At 45.3% G+C, this 20,915-nt stretch overlaps 1 protein-coding gene across 1 annotated transcript in view; it reads left to right on the forward strand.

The window, feature by feature from the left end:
- Positions 1 to 17,391: 17,391 nt before the first annotated feature.
- The window catches only part of RAX (retina and anterior neural fold homeobox), a 3,755-nt gene continuing 231 nt past the window's right edge, over positions 17,392 to 20,915 (forward strand). The window contains exons 1-2 of the mRNA XM_024754865.1: positions 17,392 to 17,680; positions 17,966 to 18,222. Coding sequence (XP_024610633.1) covers positions 17,392 to 17,680; positions 17,966 to 18,222 — 546 coding nt within the window. The remainder of the gene's footprint in view (positions 17,681 to 17,965; positions 18,223 to 20,915) is intronic.

Here is a 20,915-nt window from a genome sequence, read left to right on the forward strand (position 1 = left end):
GGAGGCGGCCAGGTGAGGGTGGAGGTGACCCCTCCCCCGTGGAGCATTTCAAACCGCATAGGCTTTAACGCAGTGAACAGTTAGGAAAACCATATGAAAAGCTCTCTACAGACACATAGCTTGGTTGTTCTAAATGTTCCTGGTAGAACGATTAGCTAGCACCTTACAGCAGGAATCATACTGTCCTTTTAGTTATAAATGTGGTCAAGCATGACCTTTCAGCCGTGAATGATGCAGAACATACCTCTGCTTAAAGATCTTCAGGATAGCCAGGAAGAAACAAAAGCACATGGCATTTCATCCGTGACTTCCTTCTTAGAGGGCAAGGTCTCACCCTGTCCAACAATTAGCAGGACTCCAGGTCCCTTCAGAGAAAGATGTGGAAGGTCAGGGCACCCACTGGGGAGCCCAGGCTGCAGGCTCAAGGGCTGTCAAAGATCACACTACCTCTCACTCCAGGCTTCTTGATGTCATTGATGCTTCTCGTCAAGTTTTGCGTGAAGCCAAGGAGCAGGGATGGGGTAGAAGACGAGAAGGAGGCAGAGACTAGACTTCGCCGGCATCTGCATTGGAGACCATCATTCTAGAAGCATGTGAAGAATGGATTTGGGTGGAGGTGGGAAGTTGGGGGGAAGGGGAGGTGGAAGCTAGAGGCAGGGGTGCAGCTGGAAAGGCTACCACTGTTTCTGTATTCAGTGTCATCTCCTCTTGAACTTGGTGATAGCATGGGGACCAAAAGGGTGGACAAATAGCTTTGAGATGTTACACCCATCTCTGTGTGTGTGTCTCTTTATCTCTCTCCTCCTCTTTTCTCTCTCATCCTCTTCTCCCCTTCTTGCTCCTCTCTCTACCTCTCCTCCTTCTTTTTCTTTCCTGTCCCTCCCCATCCCACCCCTTCAGACTGGATTCCAATAAACCATGCTATTTTCATTCTGTGCCGCAGTCTTCCAGGCTACAGTCAACCCTCCGTCTCCACAGACGTGGAACCCGTGGATGCGGAACCCAGGGATATGGAAGCCGATGGTACTATGCCATTTTATATAAGGGACTTAGCATCCTTGGATTTTGTATACACGGCAGGTCCTGGAACCAATCCCTGGCAGATACCCAGGCACGACCGTATACATGGATTTCTTTTGCCTAACGTTTGCTCTCTTTCAAAGGAAATTACCCAGAAGAGTTAAAACTTTTACCTCTGAGGCACTTAGAGCTGTTTAACCAAACCCAACCCAACCAAAACAAAATACTGTTTTCTCCATGAACCTTCACAGAATAAATAATTCTCAAAGACCAATTTTATCAAGAAGAACTGCTCTATCAGAGGAGAAAGGAACTAAGACCAAAAAGTTAGGGGCTAATCTGTTCTCTACCCAGAGTTCCTGAATGTGTTGTATAAGAACAAGTTTCATGTTTTGAAAATATGCAAATAAAACAGATTATTAGCGGTCCAGAATCCGTGGTCTTGGGCAAAGTGTAGCCCCTCTCAGAAGTTCCTGGGAGAATTCTGGTACAGTGTTTAAGGATAATTAGCTCTCAAGCCCACTTAGTCCATTCAGGCTCAGTCCATTGTAATAAAATACCAATAGACTGGGTGGCTTATAAATGACAAACAGTATTTCTCATAGTTCTTGAGGTTGGAAGGCTGAGATCAGCACGCCAGCATGGTTGGGTAAAGGCCTACTACTGGGTAGTAGAATTCTCATTTTATACTTACATGGTGGAAAGGGCAGGGGAGCTTTGGATGAGGGGGATCTCTTTTATAAGAATGCTAATCTCATTCATAAGGTTCTCTACCCTCATGACCTAAGCGCCTTCCAAAGGCCCTACATCCTAATACCTTCTCCTTGTGGGTTACGACTCAACATGGGAATTTGGGGGGGACACAAATTCAGACCATAAACCCCAGATACCATGAACATTTTTTTAAATCATGGTCATCTTTTATCAGAACTGGCATGTGAGTTGTGATTTGTTTTATACCAGAAACTTTAAAACATTCACAATTTTTTAAAGACAATTTTTTAGAGCAGTTTAAAGTTCACAGCAAAATTGAGAGGAAGGTACTGAGATTTCCCATATGCCCCCTGCCCCACCCCCAGACACACAGCCTCCCCCACACCAGCATCCTCAGAGTGCAGACATTTAAAACACTCACAATTTTAAAACTATAAATAATAGATGAGATTTATCTTCAGTTCAATACCTGACTCTGCCCTATAATTGACAACGTTGGTGAATGGGTAATGCACGTGACCCTACTCTGTACGATTTGTTGGGACATGAAATACTGTGACTGCCAAATTATTCGCAGACCAGTTGCAGGATGACGTAGAAGCCTTGCTTTCTTGTCAGAGATGTAGCCAGTGCTGCTCAGAAAAGTCACCAAATTGGCACTTCACCTTGACAACCCAAATTGCTCCAGTACCATTTGGTCCCTGCCCCAGTGAGGCTGTATAACTCCTAGAAGACTCTGGCCATGGTTATCTGATTCCTATCATATGACAACACACCACACCACTTTACACCGTACAGCCCCACACCATGGCGTATCACACCACACCACAGCACACCAGACACCACCACCCCATCAACACAGTGTCTCAGGTGTACGGGGTCGGGGCAGGGAAGGGCCTGTATTAGGGCATTCAGAAGGCCTTTTTCCCTCTAAAGGGTAGATGTGTCTATGCCATGGGATGGACACAAAACATAGACTCCAACAATTGTAAAGGACCAGGAGGGAATCTATTCTAAACTCCCACCCAGTAAAGGGGCCTCTTCTACAACAGCCTAGTTGAGGCTTATCTGAAAGCTCCCAGTGGTACAGAATTCACCATCTGCTGCTCCAAGGGAATTCAGCCACCACCCCTTCCATCTGTGGACACCTTTAATTGTTAGAAAATCCTTCCTTGTCTTAAGCTGAAACTGGCTGCTTCTTCGGCCCCTTGGTCATGATTCTGTTGTACGGTGCTCCACAGCTATGCCTCAGTTCTCACTCAGTTTCCTCTTTTCCAGTGACGACATCCTCAGTTCTTTTCTCAATTCTCATCACACAGTATCGACACTGTTAACCCACCAGGTGATCCTGCTCTGCTTGCCACTGTCCACTAGTGAAGGCAACCTCGCAGAAGACTCTGATGCTGTCGCTCTCCACACCTTGCCACCGGACATGATGCTTGCAGCCATTCCTTTGAGCCAACTGGTAGTCAGGAACTGGGATTCTAGCACAAATTCTGCTAGTGTGAGACCTTGAACAAGTCATTGATCGTCTCTGGAAATTCATTTTCTCAATAGTAAAAATGAAGGGGCTGGGTTACTTTACATTCTATGATTCATGCTATGGTTTCGGGGCTGGTCAATATCCAATGCAGATTTATCTTATGAAAGAGAGCAGACTGGCAACAGTCACCGTCACAGAACTAGGTTTCTGTCCCTTTACTAACGCCAGCTGAGCAAAGAGACAACAGGCCCCAGGGGTGGTGAGGGGACAGAGTTTTGGTAGGTACTAGAAGGGAGAAGAGCCAGGAACACAGAGGGTTGCCTGTGGAGAGAAAATCTGGAGGTCATTTCTAGCTGGGTGGAAGGAACCACAGTGGCTCTGGAGAGAGGTGCAGAAGAACGAATTCCAAGAAGACAAATTAAATGGACTTTCCAGTTTGCCAGGACTTAGTCTAGTCCTCAATTAGATATGCACTCTTACAGCATGATGAAACAGGAGGTCTTCTTTTGAAAGAATATTGACATAGTGAGCTCAGCCATTCAGAGGCCAACTAATCCAGTTTGTGAGTTATATAAGCACTTCAGTTTTCGCTCCTGATGCTAGAAATCTGCCAAATCACCGCTTACAAACTGAACCATCAGAGACAGGGAGAGGAGTAAGATTAAAAATGAACAAACTGGGACTTCCCTGGTGGCGCAGTGGTTAAGAATACGCCTGCTAATGCAGGGGACACAGGTTCGAGCCCCGGTTGGAGAAGATCCCACATGCTGCGGAGCTGCTAAGCCCATGGGCAACTACTGAGCCTGCGCTTTAGAGCCCGCAAGCTGCAACTACTGAGCCCGCGTGCCACAACTACCGAAGCCCGTGCTCCACAACAAGAGAAGCCACCGCAATGAGAAGCCTGCGCACCACAACGAAGAGTAGCCCCTGCTCGCCACAACTAGAGAAAGCCTGCGTGCAGCAATGAAGACCCAACGCAGCCAAAAAACCCTAAATAAATAAATAAATTTATATTTAAAAAAAAGGATCGCTCACAATCCCACCATCAAGAGTCAAAAATATTTTTAAAAACCCACAAAAACCATGTATCTGACAAAAGACTGGAATCTGGGAGATATATATGTCTTTTTTCAGGTATAATTATATATAAATATATAGTTTATGTATTTTATATAATTACATATATATATCTTGGATTCCAGTCTTTTGTCAGATATAAATTATATAATTTATATAAACATATATATCTGAAACTCTTACAACTCAGTAATAAAATTTTTAAAAACAGAAATAGAAAGGCAAAATATTTGAGTAAGACACTTAACAAAGGAAGGTACACAAATGGCTAAGCATATAGAAAGGTGCCCGCTGTAATTGTCAGTTAACATTAAAACCAATCACAAAATGACATTTTCTTTCCTTTTTTCTTTTTTCTTTTTGGCCGCGCTGCTTGTGTTGCTTTTTTTTGGCTTGTGGGATCTTAGTTCCCCAAGCAGGGATCGAACCTGTGCCCCATGCAGTGGAAGCATGGAGTCTTAACCACTGGACCACCAAGGAATTCCCTTTTTCTTCCTTTTTCCTTTTTGTTTTTTTGTTTTTTTTTTACAGAATGACATTTTACCAGAGACCCCCTAGAGTATTTAAAATTTTAAAAACTGACAACAGCCAAGTGCCGGTGAAGATGTGGTGCAACTGGAACTTGTATATTGTTAGAGGGAGTGTTAACTAATGCAACCACTTCTGAAAAAAGTTCTGGAAGTTTCATATAAAAGTAACATACTAAACTAAACTGCATCTGACCTAGCGTTCTACTCGCAGGATTTGAAAGCACATGTCCTCAAAAAGATGTGTCTAATCACCAAGGGGTGAAAGTGGTGGGGGGGTGGGTGGTGGGATGAACTGGGAGATTGGGATTGACATGTATACACTAATATGTATGAAATGGATAACTAATAAGAACCTGCTGTATAAAAAAATAAATAAAATTAAAAAAAAAGATGTGTCCAAGAATGTTGACAGCAGCTTTATTCACAGGAGTCTGGAAGTAGAAACAGTTCAGGGGTCCATCAATGGGTGAACGGATAAACAGCCATGGAATATTCTACAACTCAGCAATAAAAATGAATGAACCTCTGATACACAAAACAGCATGGATCAATCTCAAAAGCATCAAGTTGAATGAAAGACGTCTTGGGCAATGTACGTGCTATACTATTCCATTTGTAAGAAGTTCTTGAACAGGTTAACTGTCATATGTTGAAAAATACCGGAACAGTGTTTGCCTCTAGGGGAATGGTGGTGAGCACTGACTGGGAAGGGGCAGGCGTGAATTTTCTGGGGTGATGATAATGCACCCTGTCTTGATAGGGGTTTGCTATAAAAAAGCATATTAAGCCATATGTCTTTGTGAAACATTAAATAGTACACTAAGATGTATGTCTTTCACCATATGTATGTTTTACTGAAAAAGAAAAAGAGAATCCTTAAAAACTATTGAACTCTAGGTCTTCCCTGGTGGCACGGTGGTTAAGAATCCGCCTGCCAATGCAGGGGACACGGGTTCGAGCCCTGGTCCTGGAAGATCCCACATGCTGCGGAGCAACTAAGACTGTACACCACAACTACTGAGCCTGCTCTCTAGAGCCCATGAGCCACAACTACTGAAGCCCACGTGCCACAACTACTGAAGCCTGCATGCCTAGAGCCTGTGCTCCGCAACAAACAGTAGCCCCCGCTTACGCAACTAGAGAAAGCCCGCGTGCAGCAACGAAGACCCAACGCAGCCAAAAATAAAATAAATTAAAAAATAAAAACATATAAATATTAAAAAAAGTTTTTAAAAAAACAAACTATTGAACTCTAGCCAGTGATATGCTTGCACTTGTGTATTTGGGGCTAAAATGCACTGAAACCTGAAACTTACTTTAAGAAATACAAAACAAAAAACAAGAGATTGATGGGTAGATAGAGGGATGGGTAGATGAATAGATATGATAGAACAATATAGAAAAATGTTAATTTTAAAATCTAGGTGGTGGATACATGGTGTTTACAATCCCTTCAACTTTATTATATGTTTTTAAATTTTCTAAATATATGTTTCATATTTTATATTTAAATTTTGGGGGCAGAATGAATAAACCTCTCTACTTTAGCAGCTCTAGTGAAAAATGTATGATGGGAAGAAAGGCTGAAACAAACGAGTGAAACAAAGTTGTAATGTAAATTGATCCAGCCACTGTGGAGAACATTATGGATGTTCCTTAAAAAACTAAAAACAGAACTACCATATGACCCAGAAATCCCACCCCTGGGCATATACCCAGAGAAAACCATAATTTGAAAAGAGACATGTACCCCAACGTTCATTGCAACACTATTTACAATAGCCAGGACATGGAAGCAACCTAAATGTCCATCAGCAGAGAAATGGATAAGGAAGATGTGGTACATATATACAATGGAATATTACTCAGCCATAAAAAGGAACGAAATTGTGCCATTTGCAGAGACGTGGATGGACCTAGGGATTGTCATACAGAGTGAAGTAAGTCAGAAAGACAAAAACAAATATCGTATATTAACACATATATGTGGAATTTAGAAAAATGGTATAGATGAACTTATTTGCAAAGCAAAAATAGAGACACAGACATAGAGAACAAACGTATGGATACCAAGGGGAGAAGTGGGGGGGTGGGATGGACTGGGAGATTGGGATTGACATATACACACTACTATATATAAAATAGATAACTAATGAGAACCTGCTGTATAGCACAGGGAACTCTACTCAGAGTTCTGAGGTGGTGACCTAAATGGGAAGGAAATCCAAAACAGAAGGGATATATGTATACATATAGCTGATTCATTTTGCTATACAGCAGAAACTAACACAACATTGTAAAGCAACTATATGCCAATAAATAAATAATAAATAAAATACACTCAATGAAAAAAATTAAATTAAAAAAAACGTTTGGGATTCTCCGTGCATTTTAAGTTTTCACTTTCTTCTCTGCCTAAGTATTCAAATAAAGGACAGATATTTGTTTCATACTCTTGTGTTCATATGTAGGACTTTCATTTAAGAGTTCAAAGCATTGAACAATATGTAAATATTGCTCCCACAAAAAATGAAAGTTTCTACAAGAATTTCATATCTCTTAATGCAATTAAAATATAAAAGTTAATTCACCCCAATGTTCATAGCAGCACTGTTTACAATAGCCAAGACATGGAAGCAACCTAAATGTCCATCGACAGATGAATGGATAAAGAAGATGTGGTACTTATATACAATGGAATATTACTCAGCCATAAAAAAAATGAAATAATGCCACTTGCAACAACATGGATGGACCTAGAGATTATCATACTAAATGAAATAAGTCAGAGGGAGGCAGATATCATATGATGTCGCTTATATGTAGAATCTAAAAAAATGATGCAAATGAACTTATTTACAAAATAGAATCACAGATGTAGAAAACAAACTTATGGTTACTGGGGGGGGAAGGTAGCGGAGGGATAAATTGGGAGATTGGGATTGACATATATACACTACTGTATATAAAATAGATAACTGGGACTTCCCTGGTGGCGCAGTGGTTGAGAGTCCGCCTGCCGATGCAGGGTCACACGGGTTCGTGCCCTGGTCCGGGAAGATCCCACGTGCCGCGGAATGGCTGGGCCCGTGAGCCACGGCCGCTGAGCCTGCACGTCCGGAGCCTGTGCTCCGCAACGGGAGAGGCCACAACAGTGAGAGACCCGCGTACCGCAAAAAAAAAAAATAAATAAAATAAAGGTAACTAATAAGAACCTACTGTAGAGCACAGGGAATGTGCTACTCAACACTCTGTAATGACCTATATGAGAAAAGAATCTAAAAAAGAGTGGATATATGTATATGTATAACTGATTCACTTTGCTGTACAGAAATTAACACAACATTGTAAATCAACGGTACTCCAATAAAAATAAAAAAGAAAGAAAGAAAGGGTTCTAAGAGATAAATGAAGGGTCCTGAGTAGAATCTGAGTAGAATATGTCTGCTACATAACAGGTATTCAAGTTACATTTGGTGAAAGAATGGATAAACATTATATATATATGTTAAAATAAAATAAATATACTCACTGTCTAACCACAGGAATTCTGGAAGGAAAAATCATGTCTTCTTGTTCTCTTAGGGATTTAAAAGACTAGCGCTTCTAGGTGTTCAAGTCAAAAGTCGTGTTTTGTGTGGACTTTCAGATGCAGTGCAACAATAAATGCAGAATGTGGCTACAGCAGTCTTTCTGTTTCCCCTCCCTCCTCCTGCCCCACTTCCTCCGGACCGGCTTATTTCACTGAGCATAATGTCCTCAAGCATGTGTCAGAATTCCCTTCCTTTTATGGCTGAATAATATTCTGTTGTACGTAGATACCACATTTTGCTTATCCATTCATCCACCGATGGACGCTGGCTTGATTCCACATTTGGGCTATTGTGAGTAAGGCTATTATGAACATAAATATCTATTTTAGTCCCTGCTTTCATTTGTTTTCAGTGAAATTGGGTGGAATTCCCCCCAGAAGTGGAATTGCTGGATCTTCCTTACATTTTTGTCTACATTAGAAATGGCAGTTTGGGGAGCCACAAAAATTGTTTGGAGGAGGTAAGAAAATTTAATCTGAAATTAAATTCAGATTCAGAAATCTTGACATTTGTTTTGCCTCTTCAAAAATCTTTTATTATGGAAAACTATCAAACCTAACCAAAAGTAGAAATATAACAAATCCACTTGGACCCAAGTTTAGCCTCTTTACCCTACTCTAAAGTGTTGCTATTCTTGGAAAACTCTATATTGTCACAATTTCATCTATAAACTGAAGACATCATTCTTAGATGGGGTCTAAGTCCTTGAGCTATAGAAGGATAACACAAGTGTGCACAGTGATGCTTGCTTGTTTTCTTAAGTCATTTTAGAAAGCTTAAAAGATTTCCAAGTTGTGTTTCTTTAAAGCTCATTCCTTTAACTTACAACACATACACCCTGCAGTAAGTGTGGGTCAGCTCCTGACATTTGAATAAAGATAACTTCTGGGGAGCATCTTGAAAACCCTATTGAAAGCATCTGGTGGTTAAAAGGGGCTAATTAGATTGGTCAGGACATATAAGATCAGCATTTTTAGGGCTTAAGGGGTCAAAGGAGAAAGTACAACAAAAATTGACAAACAAGTGTCCATAAAGTTGCAGTCAACTGTAAAAGCTAATAGTCTGCAGTAAAGATGCAGGGGCCACTCTGGAAAAAGAATGGCATTCCCTAAGATGGTGCACCCCGGCAAGAGAGAAGCGGGATGGCGGGGGCTCTCAGCAGACGGCAGAGGCACTGCGTAGAGCCCTGTCTCCTCATGTGATGAACACTCACATCAAAGGCCTTGGAGGCAACCCCGGTCAGAGCTGATGCTAACAAGACTGGAGTGGACTGAACTGACTTTTGAAAGTGATCAAATGATTTCTGTGGACTATTTGGGAAGGAGAGCAAAGCACTTTGACATTTCCAAACATCTGGGAAATAGTATTTTAGAAAAACTCCAGAGGACTGATTGAAAGAATGTGGAAAAAAATGTATACTCATGCTAATTAATAGCTGTGTGAAATGAGACAACTTACTTAATCTGTTTCCTCATCTGTGAAATAGAGTTCCTTGCAGTTATTCGTTACATCAACCACCTCTATGCGCCACATATGTTCTAGATGCTAGGGATCTAAAAACAAGGTCCCCGTTCTCATGCAGCTTAGATTCTAATGAGGGGAGACAGGTAACGAACAAATAAACAAATAATAAGTAAAATAGTTTTGGAGAGGTGCTATGAGACAAATAAAATGACAAGAACGATCATGTAAACATTTGGGTGAGGGTATCGCAGGCAGTGAGAATAGTCAGTGCAAAAGTCCTGAGGCAGCAAGGGGCTTGGGTGATTTCAAGAAGAGAAAAAAGGCCAATGTGGCTATAGCTCAGTGAGCAAGTTGGAGCAGACAGGACAGTGGTCAGAAGTATTCAAGGAGGCCATGTGAAAAGTGGGGAAGAGGTAAGTCTTACAGAGCTAAAAGGGCTTATGGATTACCGGTGGTACAGGGGAAAAAAGCATTATAATAATATTGACCTTACAGGGTGCTGTGAAGATAAAATGAGAATTGGCTCACTGGTAACTGTCCTTTCAAAAAGAGGAGGAGAGAAGAATCCTGGAGATGGCCAAACTCTGGGTGGGAGATGGGTCAATGCTGCTGCAAAATGGGCATTCTCAGATTTGCCGTTCTTAGCACTCTAAGAGGATTGATGGCCTTCAAGACCATCATCCCCTGGAGATAAAAGTCTCTGGTACTTCCCCTAGTCACTCCGAATTCAATTAGTTTAATTAGAAAACAAGTAAAGAGGAATTATCTTAATATAGCTTTGCTTCTAACAACTCAAAAAAGGCCATTTCTTTGGCAGAAATCCAAGTTTCCCCTTATTTACATATTCTGAGATAATGATGTAAATGTCCCATTTTTTGGCAAAAGGTGGACATCTCTTGCCCAAGAGATCATATTTGAGTTTTAATAGTAATGATACTTTCTGATTTCTTCACTCCTTAATGGAGTAGGAATATTGATACGCTAGTAAATATTTTGAAAACGTTCATGGGGGTTGGGGAGGAGGGAGAATGTCCTGATTTTTAGCGCTTGCTAATTTCAGTGGTAAAAATACTCCCACTATGGCTGATTTCAAGCTACTAATGTGAACTCAGAGCTGGGAAGAGATGCTAACTGTTGGCTCTCACAAGCCAGGACGAGCTGATTCCGGCACAGCAGTGGGTAGAAATATCAGTTGTTTGCCCAAACGCCCTGCAAATCCATTGCCAAGGGAAGTTTTCTCCTCCACAGAGGCTACTTGAATCTGCATCAGCTGTAAAAGCAAGCTCAGGACCAAGGTAACCGTGTTGATAAATGACTGGGGAGTGGTGTCAGGAGTAACTTCATTGTATGTGTGCAACAAGCATATTGCTCAGGGTTCAAGCACAGACTTGGTCTGCGTGCAAGCATGGGGCATCCAGGGGAGGCTCCTGAGGGCTGAGCAGCAGTGGGAAAGCCGCAGCAGCCTGGCGGAGTCTGGAGACTGGCCTCTAGCCCAAGCCCTGCTGCAGATGCCCTGTCTCATCTGGGGCAGATCGCTTAACTTTTCTGGGTCCACATTTCCACGTCAACAAAGGAAAAGTGGAGGCTAGAAGTGAAAGAGCAGACACGATCCTCACCAAGCTTCCTCTTATAATTCTTAAGCCTACGGTCCTCTGAAATAACAGAAAACTAAATCAGAGGCGAATTTTAAGGATGTTGTTCCCAAAATATTGTAATTGGGCAACAAGGGGAGTGCCAGAGGAGGACAGACATCTTGCTAATTACTGGCTGGTCTGCAGAGAGCTGTGGTCCCTGTTCTTACACCAAAGGAAGCCTTGCAGACTCTAGGTCCATCCACCTCACTACAAATAACTCAATTTCGTTCCTTTTTATGGCTGAGTAATAACCGGAAAACACAACCACTCCCAACTACCCTACATTTCATCTTTGTTTTTAGATGAAATGTCTGTTTCCATATGCCCTTCCAATAGGGCTCTCAATTCAGCCAGAGATGCCTGTGAGGCCCATCTCTTCACTGATTTATGTATTTTAGCCACAATTATGTTATGGGATTTTTATTCACTGCAGATCAGCTTGTGTGATCTTTGTTCCCAGGTCGAACCCATGCCCCCTGCAGTGGAAGCCTGGAGTCCTAACCACTGGACTGCCAGGGAATTCCCAATACTTATTTCAATTTAGTCTGAAAATGGTAGAGAAGATTCAGGTGTTCATATTGACTAATAAACTGGTATATAGGAAGGGTGTTGATCATTTGTGCCAATTTTATGGAAGTGACAAGGGATATAAGTTGTCTACTTATAAATATGGAGTTTCTGATAAGCATCTCCAAGGACATTTTCTTGATATACCTTCCGTCCTGCTTCTAGTAGGGAAATGTTTCATCAATTGGGAAGATCTGATAGTGAGAGACGAACAAGCATAGTATATTTTATCTCTGGACTCAGTATGTCAATATTAAAGAGAGTTTAGCTATTGATTTTTTTTTTTCAAAGACTGTCAGCAGCTTGTGTACTGTGCTCATGACATACGATAATAAACAGTAAAGGGACTTCCCTGGTGGCACAGTGGTTAAGACTCCACGCTCCCGATGCAGGTGGCCCGGGTTCCATCCCTGGTCAGGGAACTAGATCCCACATGTATGCCACTAAGAGTTTGCATGCCACAACTGAGGAGCCCGTGTGCCACAACTAAGGAGGCCTTGAGCCGCAAATAAGGAGCCCTTGAGCTGCAACTAAGGAGCCCTCGAGCCGCAACTAAGACCCAGTGCAACCAAATTAATTAATTAATTTTAAAAAATAGTAGAGTATAGAGGAGAATACATTGAATCAATGCTTAAACATATATTGTTCACAAAACCCTAAGAGTGAATTGGAACTCTGGGAACAGAGAGAGAATTCCTTAAACTTTATAAGGCAGCCTTGGGAAGTTGAATGGTATACTTATTTTTTAAGCATATCTGGCATCATTATAATTGACCAGATAAATTATTAACTGCCCATCACACCTTTTTCACTCCCACCTCCCTCAAACTCTGAACCACATTATTCCTGTGCCCTTTGACTCCAATTTTTTTACTCTATCTGCTAGTTCTCATATAGCCACAGGAGAATCAACTGTGAATATGTATATTCACATATTGGGAGGTGGTATACGCAGTGATTAGATGGATATTCCTGAAAAAACACCAGGGTTCAAGTCCCAGCTCCACCTGAAACCAGCTGTACAACCTTAGGTGAGTGACTTATCCTCTCTGAGTCTCAGACGCCTTATCTGTAAAGTGGAGATAATAATCGCATCTGCCTCACAGGGTTATTGTGAGAACGAATTAGGTAATTAGGTAATCTACATAAAGGACTTGGAAGAGTGCCCACTGGCATATTGTTAGTATTCAATAAATAATAACTGTCATTATATAGACATATATTTTGCTTAACTCTTGACAGCTGAATTTGTTGAACTTCAGTGTGTGTGTGTGTTTAATGATTGCATGAGTTGAGTTTTGCTTTGGTTACAACTAAAGTTAAGTTGCTTTGGCCGAATGAACGTGTATCAGCTTGTGGGAGGAGATGGTCCTCCAGTGTGGTATGAGACAGATGGAGTTATTCCAGGATTAAAATACATCTACTAAGAGGATAGTCTCCGTGCAGACATCGAGTTGGTTTTATACACTTTATGGAGTGATAACCCATAAGTCCTCCAACAGACACTTTTCTCGCCCAAACCTAAAACATTGCTTCAAGGTGAAATTACTAGACTCAAATGCCATGAGCTCACTTGTGAGTATGCCCCCTGCCCACCCAGGGTACAGAAAATTCACTCCATATATGCCCATTTTCTCAAGAGTGCTGTGGGTGAAGCAGTCCACCTAGAATGCTTCTAGAAAAGGGACCTCCTGTATACATCCAAGATAAAAGAGCCACCTTGATGGCTGGTTATGTTTAGACTTTGTTTTCTTCGTGCTAGCCGGTCCCTAGCCCCTTTCTCCTCAAAATCTCCCCAGTCCAGTTGTCATTCTAGATTGTCTACCCCACATCAAACTGAGCCTCCCCTTCTTAAACATCCCTGCAAGCCTCAACCACTCTCATTTTCCTTACTTCTGGAAATGTTTCTCCAAACCATGCCAAGTTGAAAGGGGCTCTAGCTGCCTAAAGTTCAGCCTGTGTGTTGGCAGCTGTGAGGAGGGAGTTTTCTTTGATCCACCTAATGAATTAATGAATTAAACAGAGGTGGAGTTCAGAAGCCAGGCTCCTTACTTTTGCCGAAGCTGGGTTGGGTATGAGCTGGCGTAACTGCTGGAAAAATGCAGCTTTGGGCTAGAAGAATTAAGGACATGGCCGAACCCATTCATCTTCCCTAATCGAGTTCTTGGGAAATACACATGTAGATTAGCCCCTAACAATGACCCCCGGCTGATTGCTTGGAGTACCCTCCACTGTGCTCACAATAGTATTGACTAGCTCTTTATGTCACGTACAAAAGAAGTCCCAACCTCCCCACGTCCTGCTTTGCCCTGTTTCCCCCGTGGTCCCTCGCCAGTGGCTGTTGAAGTCTTTGCTGCTTTTCTCCTGAGACTCTGAAATAAACAGTAAATAAAAGCTAACCTCACCTGGACCTATTAGGGAGAGCTGGGCAGTTCCAGAGGGAATTAACTTTGGAAAACAAGGCCATAAGCCCCTTAGCGTGTGGGCAGGAGCTTAAGAAAATGCTGCCAATCTTTGTTTAGCAGTGATTATAGAGATCAATTTAATATTGGGGGAGTTTACATAAAAAGCATACTCAGAGGGGAAACAACAAATACCAATTAATTATCCCTATGGCTGCCCTCTGGTCACCAAGGCGGCAGCATCTCAACCACCTGGCCTTTGTAACTGGTTCGTGGGACCTTGTGGGGTGCCTCCAGATCGTTTGCGGGGAGAGTGTCTTTGACAGCCTAGAAAATGCGAAAAGAGGCCAAGTGGCAGGCTTCCCCTGCACTGGGGCGGGAACCTCCAGAGGGTTTGTCCTGTTGTCCTGGACACCAGCGCCCAAAGGCCACTGTCTACAAGCTCTGACTGCGTTTCTTTGGGAAACTAAGCTGCCTCTTCCTCAGCCTCTTACGTGCAGGATCCAGTCTGCAGGAAGGATTAAAGACGGACTGCAGACTAAGATGTGTTTTGATTCTGTTCAAAAATATCACACCCTGCCGTAAGAATTACAAATGAGGGGCAGCCAGAGAGCACTGGACAAGGAGTTGGCCACTCTGAGTTCCAGTCCTGTCCCTTCCACTTAAGAGCTGTATCACTTCGAGCCTCAGTTTTCTCTTCTGTAAAATGGGGACAAATATATTTGTCCTGCTCACCTCACAGGGTTGTGAGGCTAGGATGGCATGACGAATGTGCTGAATACCATAAAGTGATACACAAAAACTGTAGTGTGTATTGATTTTCATTAATTTAGCTTTTACTTGAAAAATAATTTCTCACTTAAATCAGTAGCTTAATTCTACCTACTGTAAACTCACATTTGCTGTTTTAATACACCTTTTTACAGTTTTATTAAAAATAGAGAAATTGGTGTACTGAACCCCTCCCATGCGCCCATCACGGAGAAATAACCATTTCCATTTACAGATCCTTAACATAGTTACATGTCCTTTTAAATGTCCTTCTAACATTAATTTAAAGGTGGAGGACCCTAAGATACAGGTTTTTCTTTGGTTTCCTTTGTCTTGTCTCTCAGGCTGGACGTTAAACTCCTTAAGGCCTGTGGCCCCAGCCTCTCTTTTCTTTTGTGATGTTGACAAGGCCCACATCAGTGCCCGACCCTCAGAAGGGACTCATGAACTGCTTGTCTCAATGCAAAATGAAGTCAACCAACGTCGTAGAGGCAGGGGTGGGGGGAAGGGGAGACGCCCCCGCGTGGAGATCAGAGGGCCTCTGCAAAGGAGATTTTAAAAATCTCTGTTTTGTGTCTCCGTGAGATGATGGATGTTAACTAAACTCACTGTGGTCATCATTTACGTGTGTATGTGTCAAATCATCACGCCGCACGCCTTAAACTTATACAGTGCAGTATCTCAATAAAACCAGGAAACAAAAAGAATCTCTGAGTCCTGCAGATCTTATTAGGAAAGCATTTTGGTTCACATTTCCCGCCAACATTTCAGTGAGGGCAGGGGCTGCCTCGGGTCTGGCATCAGCTTTGAGAAGAGCGGGCGTTTACAGTGCTGTTCACAGCACTGGGGGGGGGATGTGAAGAAACAAAACAAAACCATCCGCCCGCACAAATCATCTTCCCACTTGGCCTGTGAGTCACTCTGGGCCTCGGAAGCCTCGCGGGGTCCCCTTTGCCAGCGGATTGTGCCTATAGCCCCCAGAGAAGCGCGAGGCCTTGCACCCTGACGAAGGTCCTTCCCCCCTCAGCCTGAGGTTGGGTCATCTCCTTGGCCTGGAAGATGGTTTGGAGGGAGGGTTCCCTCAGGACAAATAGTCTGCGAGGGTGACAACCCCTAGCGGGTCTACCACCGGCTTGAGCCCGGCAGCGTCTCCGATTCGGCGCCTTCCAGCCTCCTGCTGGGCCGTGGGACCCTTGAAGTCGCCAGGCCTGCGAGCACAGATGGTCCCACCGTCTCCGGGGGCGGGCGCCGGGGTCAGGGGGCCTGCGAGCGCGCAAGTCCGAGGGGGCAGGGAGGAGTAGTTAAGTCAGATATAGACAAACAAAATAAACCCGAAGTCCGAGGCTTCGGACTACGGAGCCGAAAGAGGATTGCCGGTGGGGCTAAAAAGAGGAAGAAAGAGGAGAAAATTCAAACTGGGAAGAAGCGTGGACTGACTTCCAAAGCCAGAAATCCGGGGAGCCTGCTCTCGGTCTTTCCAAGGGTGGCCCCTGGCGCTCAGCCGGGCGCAGGAAGCGCGCCTCGGGGCAGAAGGCGAGCCTGGGCCGAAGGAGAGGAGCCGAAGGAGGGAGGCAAGCCCGAGAGGGAGGTGGGACCGAGGGCGTCGGCCCCACTGAGGCAGGACTGCGGGGAGCGGGCCCTCGGACCCGGGTCCCCGGGCCCGTCAAACATGCCCCAGCGGTCTCAGCAGTGTTCGGAGCTGATCGAGAGGTGGGAGGTGGAAGGTTCGGAGTGCCGGCCCAGCCCGGGGTGGGTGGGCGAGGACCCTGAGGCTGGGCGAGGGAAGGACCCGCCCCGCTGCGGGGGGAGGGACCAGGGAAGAGGCTGGGTACCGGGCGAGAGGGGAGGAGCCGGGGCGACCCGGCTTGGAGCCTTCAGCTCCCGGAGACCCAGCCACCGGGAGTTGAAACTCCGACTCCCGCCGGGACCTAGGCGGCCGCGGGCCGAGAGCTCGCCCTCCTCTAGCGCGCGCGGCCGGGCCCGCATCGCCCGCGGAGCTTGACCTTGAGTCAGGACCCCTCGGGTTGGACGACCGCACCCGGGAGGGGCCGACTTCCAGCCTCTTGCTCTCGGTCTTCCAAGCAGGCGGCGCTGCGGAGAGCGCGGGCCGCGCCCTCCGGCGTCCCGGCGCTCCCCATGCACCTGCCCGGCTGCGCCCCAGCCATGGCCGACGGCAGCTTCTCGCTCGCCGGCCACCTGCTCCGCAGCCCGGGCGGAAGTACCTCGCGGCTGCATAGCATCGAAGCCATCCTGGGATTTACCAAGGACGACGGGATCCTCGGTTCCTTCTCGGAGGAGCGGGTCGCCCGGGGTGCGAAAGAGCGGGATAGGAGGCCGGGCGCGCGGACCTCCTGCCCCAAGGCGCCTGCAGGAGGCGCCGAGCCCTCCACGCCGCCCGCCCCGGCACCGGCTCCCGAGTACGAAGGTGAGTACGCACCCTGGCTGCTCCGAGACCCTTAGGGCTTCCAAACTTAGGAGCTCTGCAAGAGGAGAGAGCCCTGCCTTAACTTTTATTAAGGCATCTGGGCGCAGGGGTGGGGGCTATATGCGTAGCAGGAGCTTCCAACTTGCGTTCAGGGAAAGTTAAGGGGACCCTCGCAGCCCTGACCCCCGACCTCCCTGGGCCATCTCGGAGCCCGCATGGGTGGGCGGGGTGGCCTTCGGATACTCCGAGGAGTGTCCCTGACCGTGCGGGGTCTCGTCGTCCCAGCCCCTCGCCCCTACTGCCCCAAGGAGACAGGGGAGGCGCGGCCGAGCCCTGGGCTGCCTGTCGGACCCCCAGCCCCCAGCGACTCGAAGCTGTCAGAGGAGGAGCAGCCCAAGAAGAAGCATCGACGGAACCGCACGACCTTCACCACATACCAGCTGCACGAGCTGGAGCGCGCGTTCGAGAAGTCCCACTACCCCGACGTGTACAGTCGCGAGGAGCTGGCCGGCAAGGTCAACTTACCCGAGGTCCGGGTCCAGGTAAAGCGCCCATATGGGCCCACGGGAGGGCCGGAAGCTCAAGCTGCAGCCAAAGCTCCCTTGAATCCCCGGGCGTCCACGCATTTATTATGGCACTTTTCCCACGGGCCTTGCTGCGCTTGGTTCGCCCAGAGCCCCACAGGAGCGTCACAGATTTTCCATGCGCCCCATGCCCCGTCCCTTGGACAGTCTGTTCCAATTTGTAGTAGCATCTCCCCTTTGGGGTCTCCCTCGTTCTAAGCTAAAAGAGAGGAACTGGGAATGGCTGGCAAGCTGAAGAGGCGACAGCGTCCAGGACCGGGGCGGGGGGGTGGGAAGCACTGAGTGGAGAGGGAATGTAGACAGCGGCTCGAGGGTAACCGGATTGCGGCCCCAAATGCCACCATAGTCAGTTACGGCGCTCACCTTCTTGAAAACGAAAACCCTATCTTCTTAACGAGAGCCTGGCGCCTCGCAGTTGAAACTTTCGGTGGATTTGTTTAAGAAACTGACTTTTGCTTCTCGGGTGCACATCCAGCCAAACTTCCCACTGCTGCAGAGGCCTTTTCTTTTTTATTTAAAGGGGTTTTCGCTTTAATTAAAGCTGAATTATCTTTAATCCCTGATCATTAAAATATTTGAAAGCCTTAAATATTTGCTAGTCATCTGTGAAAAATCCGGGAGAATTTCCAAATTGGGAGAGTTTACAGAGGCCTGAAAGGGAGACATTCGGAACAAATTTCACCGCATCTGAAAGGCAGTGGAACTAAGATGGGATTTTTGTGTGTGTCTAATGAATTAGATTTCCAGGAAGTGAGGATACTCAGATGTTTGGGGCTTTTAGCCTTGTCTTAAAAGTAAAAGCGGACAAGCTCCTGCCTTTTGTCTTTTCTGTTTAGTTTAAGGGGTTAAAGTAATGAGTAAATGTCATGGTTTTAAAAAATAGTTCCCTAATGTGACTCAGGATTAACTGGCAAGGACAGTTCAATTTCTCCTAATTTGGGGCAGTAGAGCTGCAAGGATTTCATTGAAGGGGTGGACATTTTAGCACCTGCTTTTCAGGGAGGAAGGATGGGGTAGGATAGAGGGAAAGAAAACAAGTGAAAGAGGAAGAAAGAGGAAAGGGCAAAGCCCTCCAGTGCCCCTCCAGAATACAGGGGCTCCCTTCATGCCTCTGTCCCACGTTCCTTCCTCTTTACTTGTTCCTTCCCTCTCTACTTGTTTGGGGATGTTTGCTTCTTGTTTAAGATGTGAGCTTCTTGAGAACAGTGTCTGACTTCTCTGTGATCACAGGTCCAGCACAGTGGCCCAGCATATGGTGGGTTCTTAACACATGGGTATGATGTAATCAGGTTGCGGGGGAGGGGGCGGGTAGGCAGAGTCTCCCACTGTGTTGAGGACAGCAGTAGAGCAGAAAAGCAGACTATCCCAGGTTTTAGCCCTCTGACTCTGGATACTGGATCTGAAGCCTTAGCTGATACTTTGGGGGATGGAGTGGGATGTTGGTGTGGGGGAGGGAGAGGCAGTGGGATGGAAGCCCTCACCTGCGCCAGTGTTTCTCTATATAGCTAATGTTTCTGGGAAAATCAGGGCCTCAGATATGCTGATGAATCTTTTATTGAAAGGGACCCGGGGTACCTGCATTTTTGTTCTTTCTCTCTCCCCCTACCTGCCCCCCAAATCCCAGCCTTGCAGACAGTTGCCCTGCTCTGCTCAGGTGCTGGATGGTTTTTTCTCAGTTTTCCTATGAGGTCCCCTCTCCCTATAATTAACTCAGAACTGCTGTCTCCCTTCTGAGGTGGTAATTATTCCCACACTTTCCTTCATAAATTTAACACTGAAGCCCCCCCCCCCCAGTTTGGCCAAAGTTCTTTCTAGATTCCCCACTAAACTAGACCAGTTCTCTCTGTTCTGTTCCTGAGGGTGGTAACTTGGTAATGAAACCTTAATTACACCCTTTCTTGTGCTTTTATCAAATCAGTAATGGAAGTTGCAGCCTTAAGAGACCAGACTTCACTCTTGGTGTGGACTTTCTCTATGTAAAGAAAAAAAGAAAAACTTGAACTCATTGAATTTATCTTAGGCTAACGTCAAAACTAACTCCACGGAGTAAAAGTAGATTATTAAACTTGAACTATTGTAATCATTGAAAGCCATTTTTAGGAAATATCAGAAATATTAGTCAGATATCGATTAAATAAAAATGAAGATCTCACGAACAGTAATATGCATATTAAATATGCCTGGGATAAAATCAACCCACTTTGTTCTATCAGTAATTTGTGGAAATAGCTCTATTTTAACAGCCAATGTTTTCAGTTACAGTACTTAGAGTATTTGTTTATACATATGTTTATAACAGGCAAAATGTGGGTAAAGCACAGAAAGTCTGCGACAAAAGCGCAGCCACTGTACCACACAGGGAGGAAGCCGGGTCTAAAGTGAAGGGTCGGGAGGGACCGCCAACCAGCAGGTCACAGAAATTTGGTGAGATCTGGTTTTCCAAGTCCCACTGTCCGATTCCAGGGTTAACTTCATTTTTTTTCTGCCTGCTCGGTGCCAGGAGTTGGAAACAGATACAACCACAGCTAAGGGTGAGGTAAACAGGAACAAGGGTGGGAACACCACGGAGGACAGGGATGGGACAAAGAGACTCGGCGCGAAAGAGGAGGAGGGAGGAGACTGGAGCAAACGGGACAGACAAGAAGGATAAG

Source organism: Neophocaena asiaeorientalis, unplaced genomic scaffold (assembly GCF_003031525.2).
Source record: "Neophocaena asiaeorientalis asiaeorientalis breed wild unplaced genomic scaffold, Neophocaena_asiaeorientalis_V1.1 scaffold124, whole genome shotgun sequence".
Taxonomy (NCBI): Eukaryota; Metazoa; Chordata; class Mammalia; order Artiodactyla; family Phocoenidae; genus Neophocaena; species Neophocaena asiaeorientalis.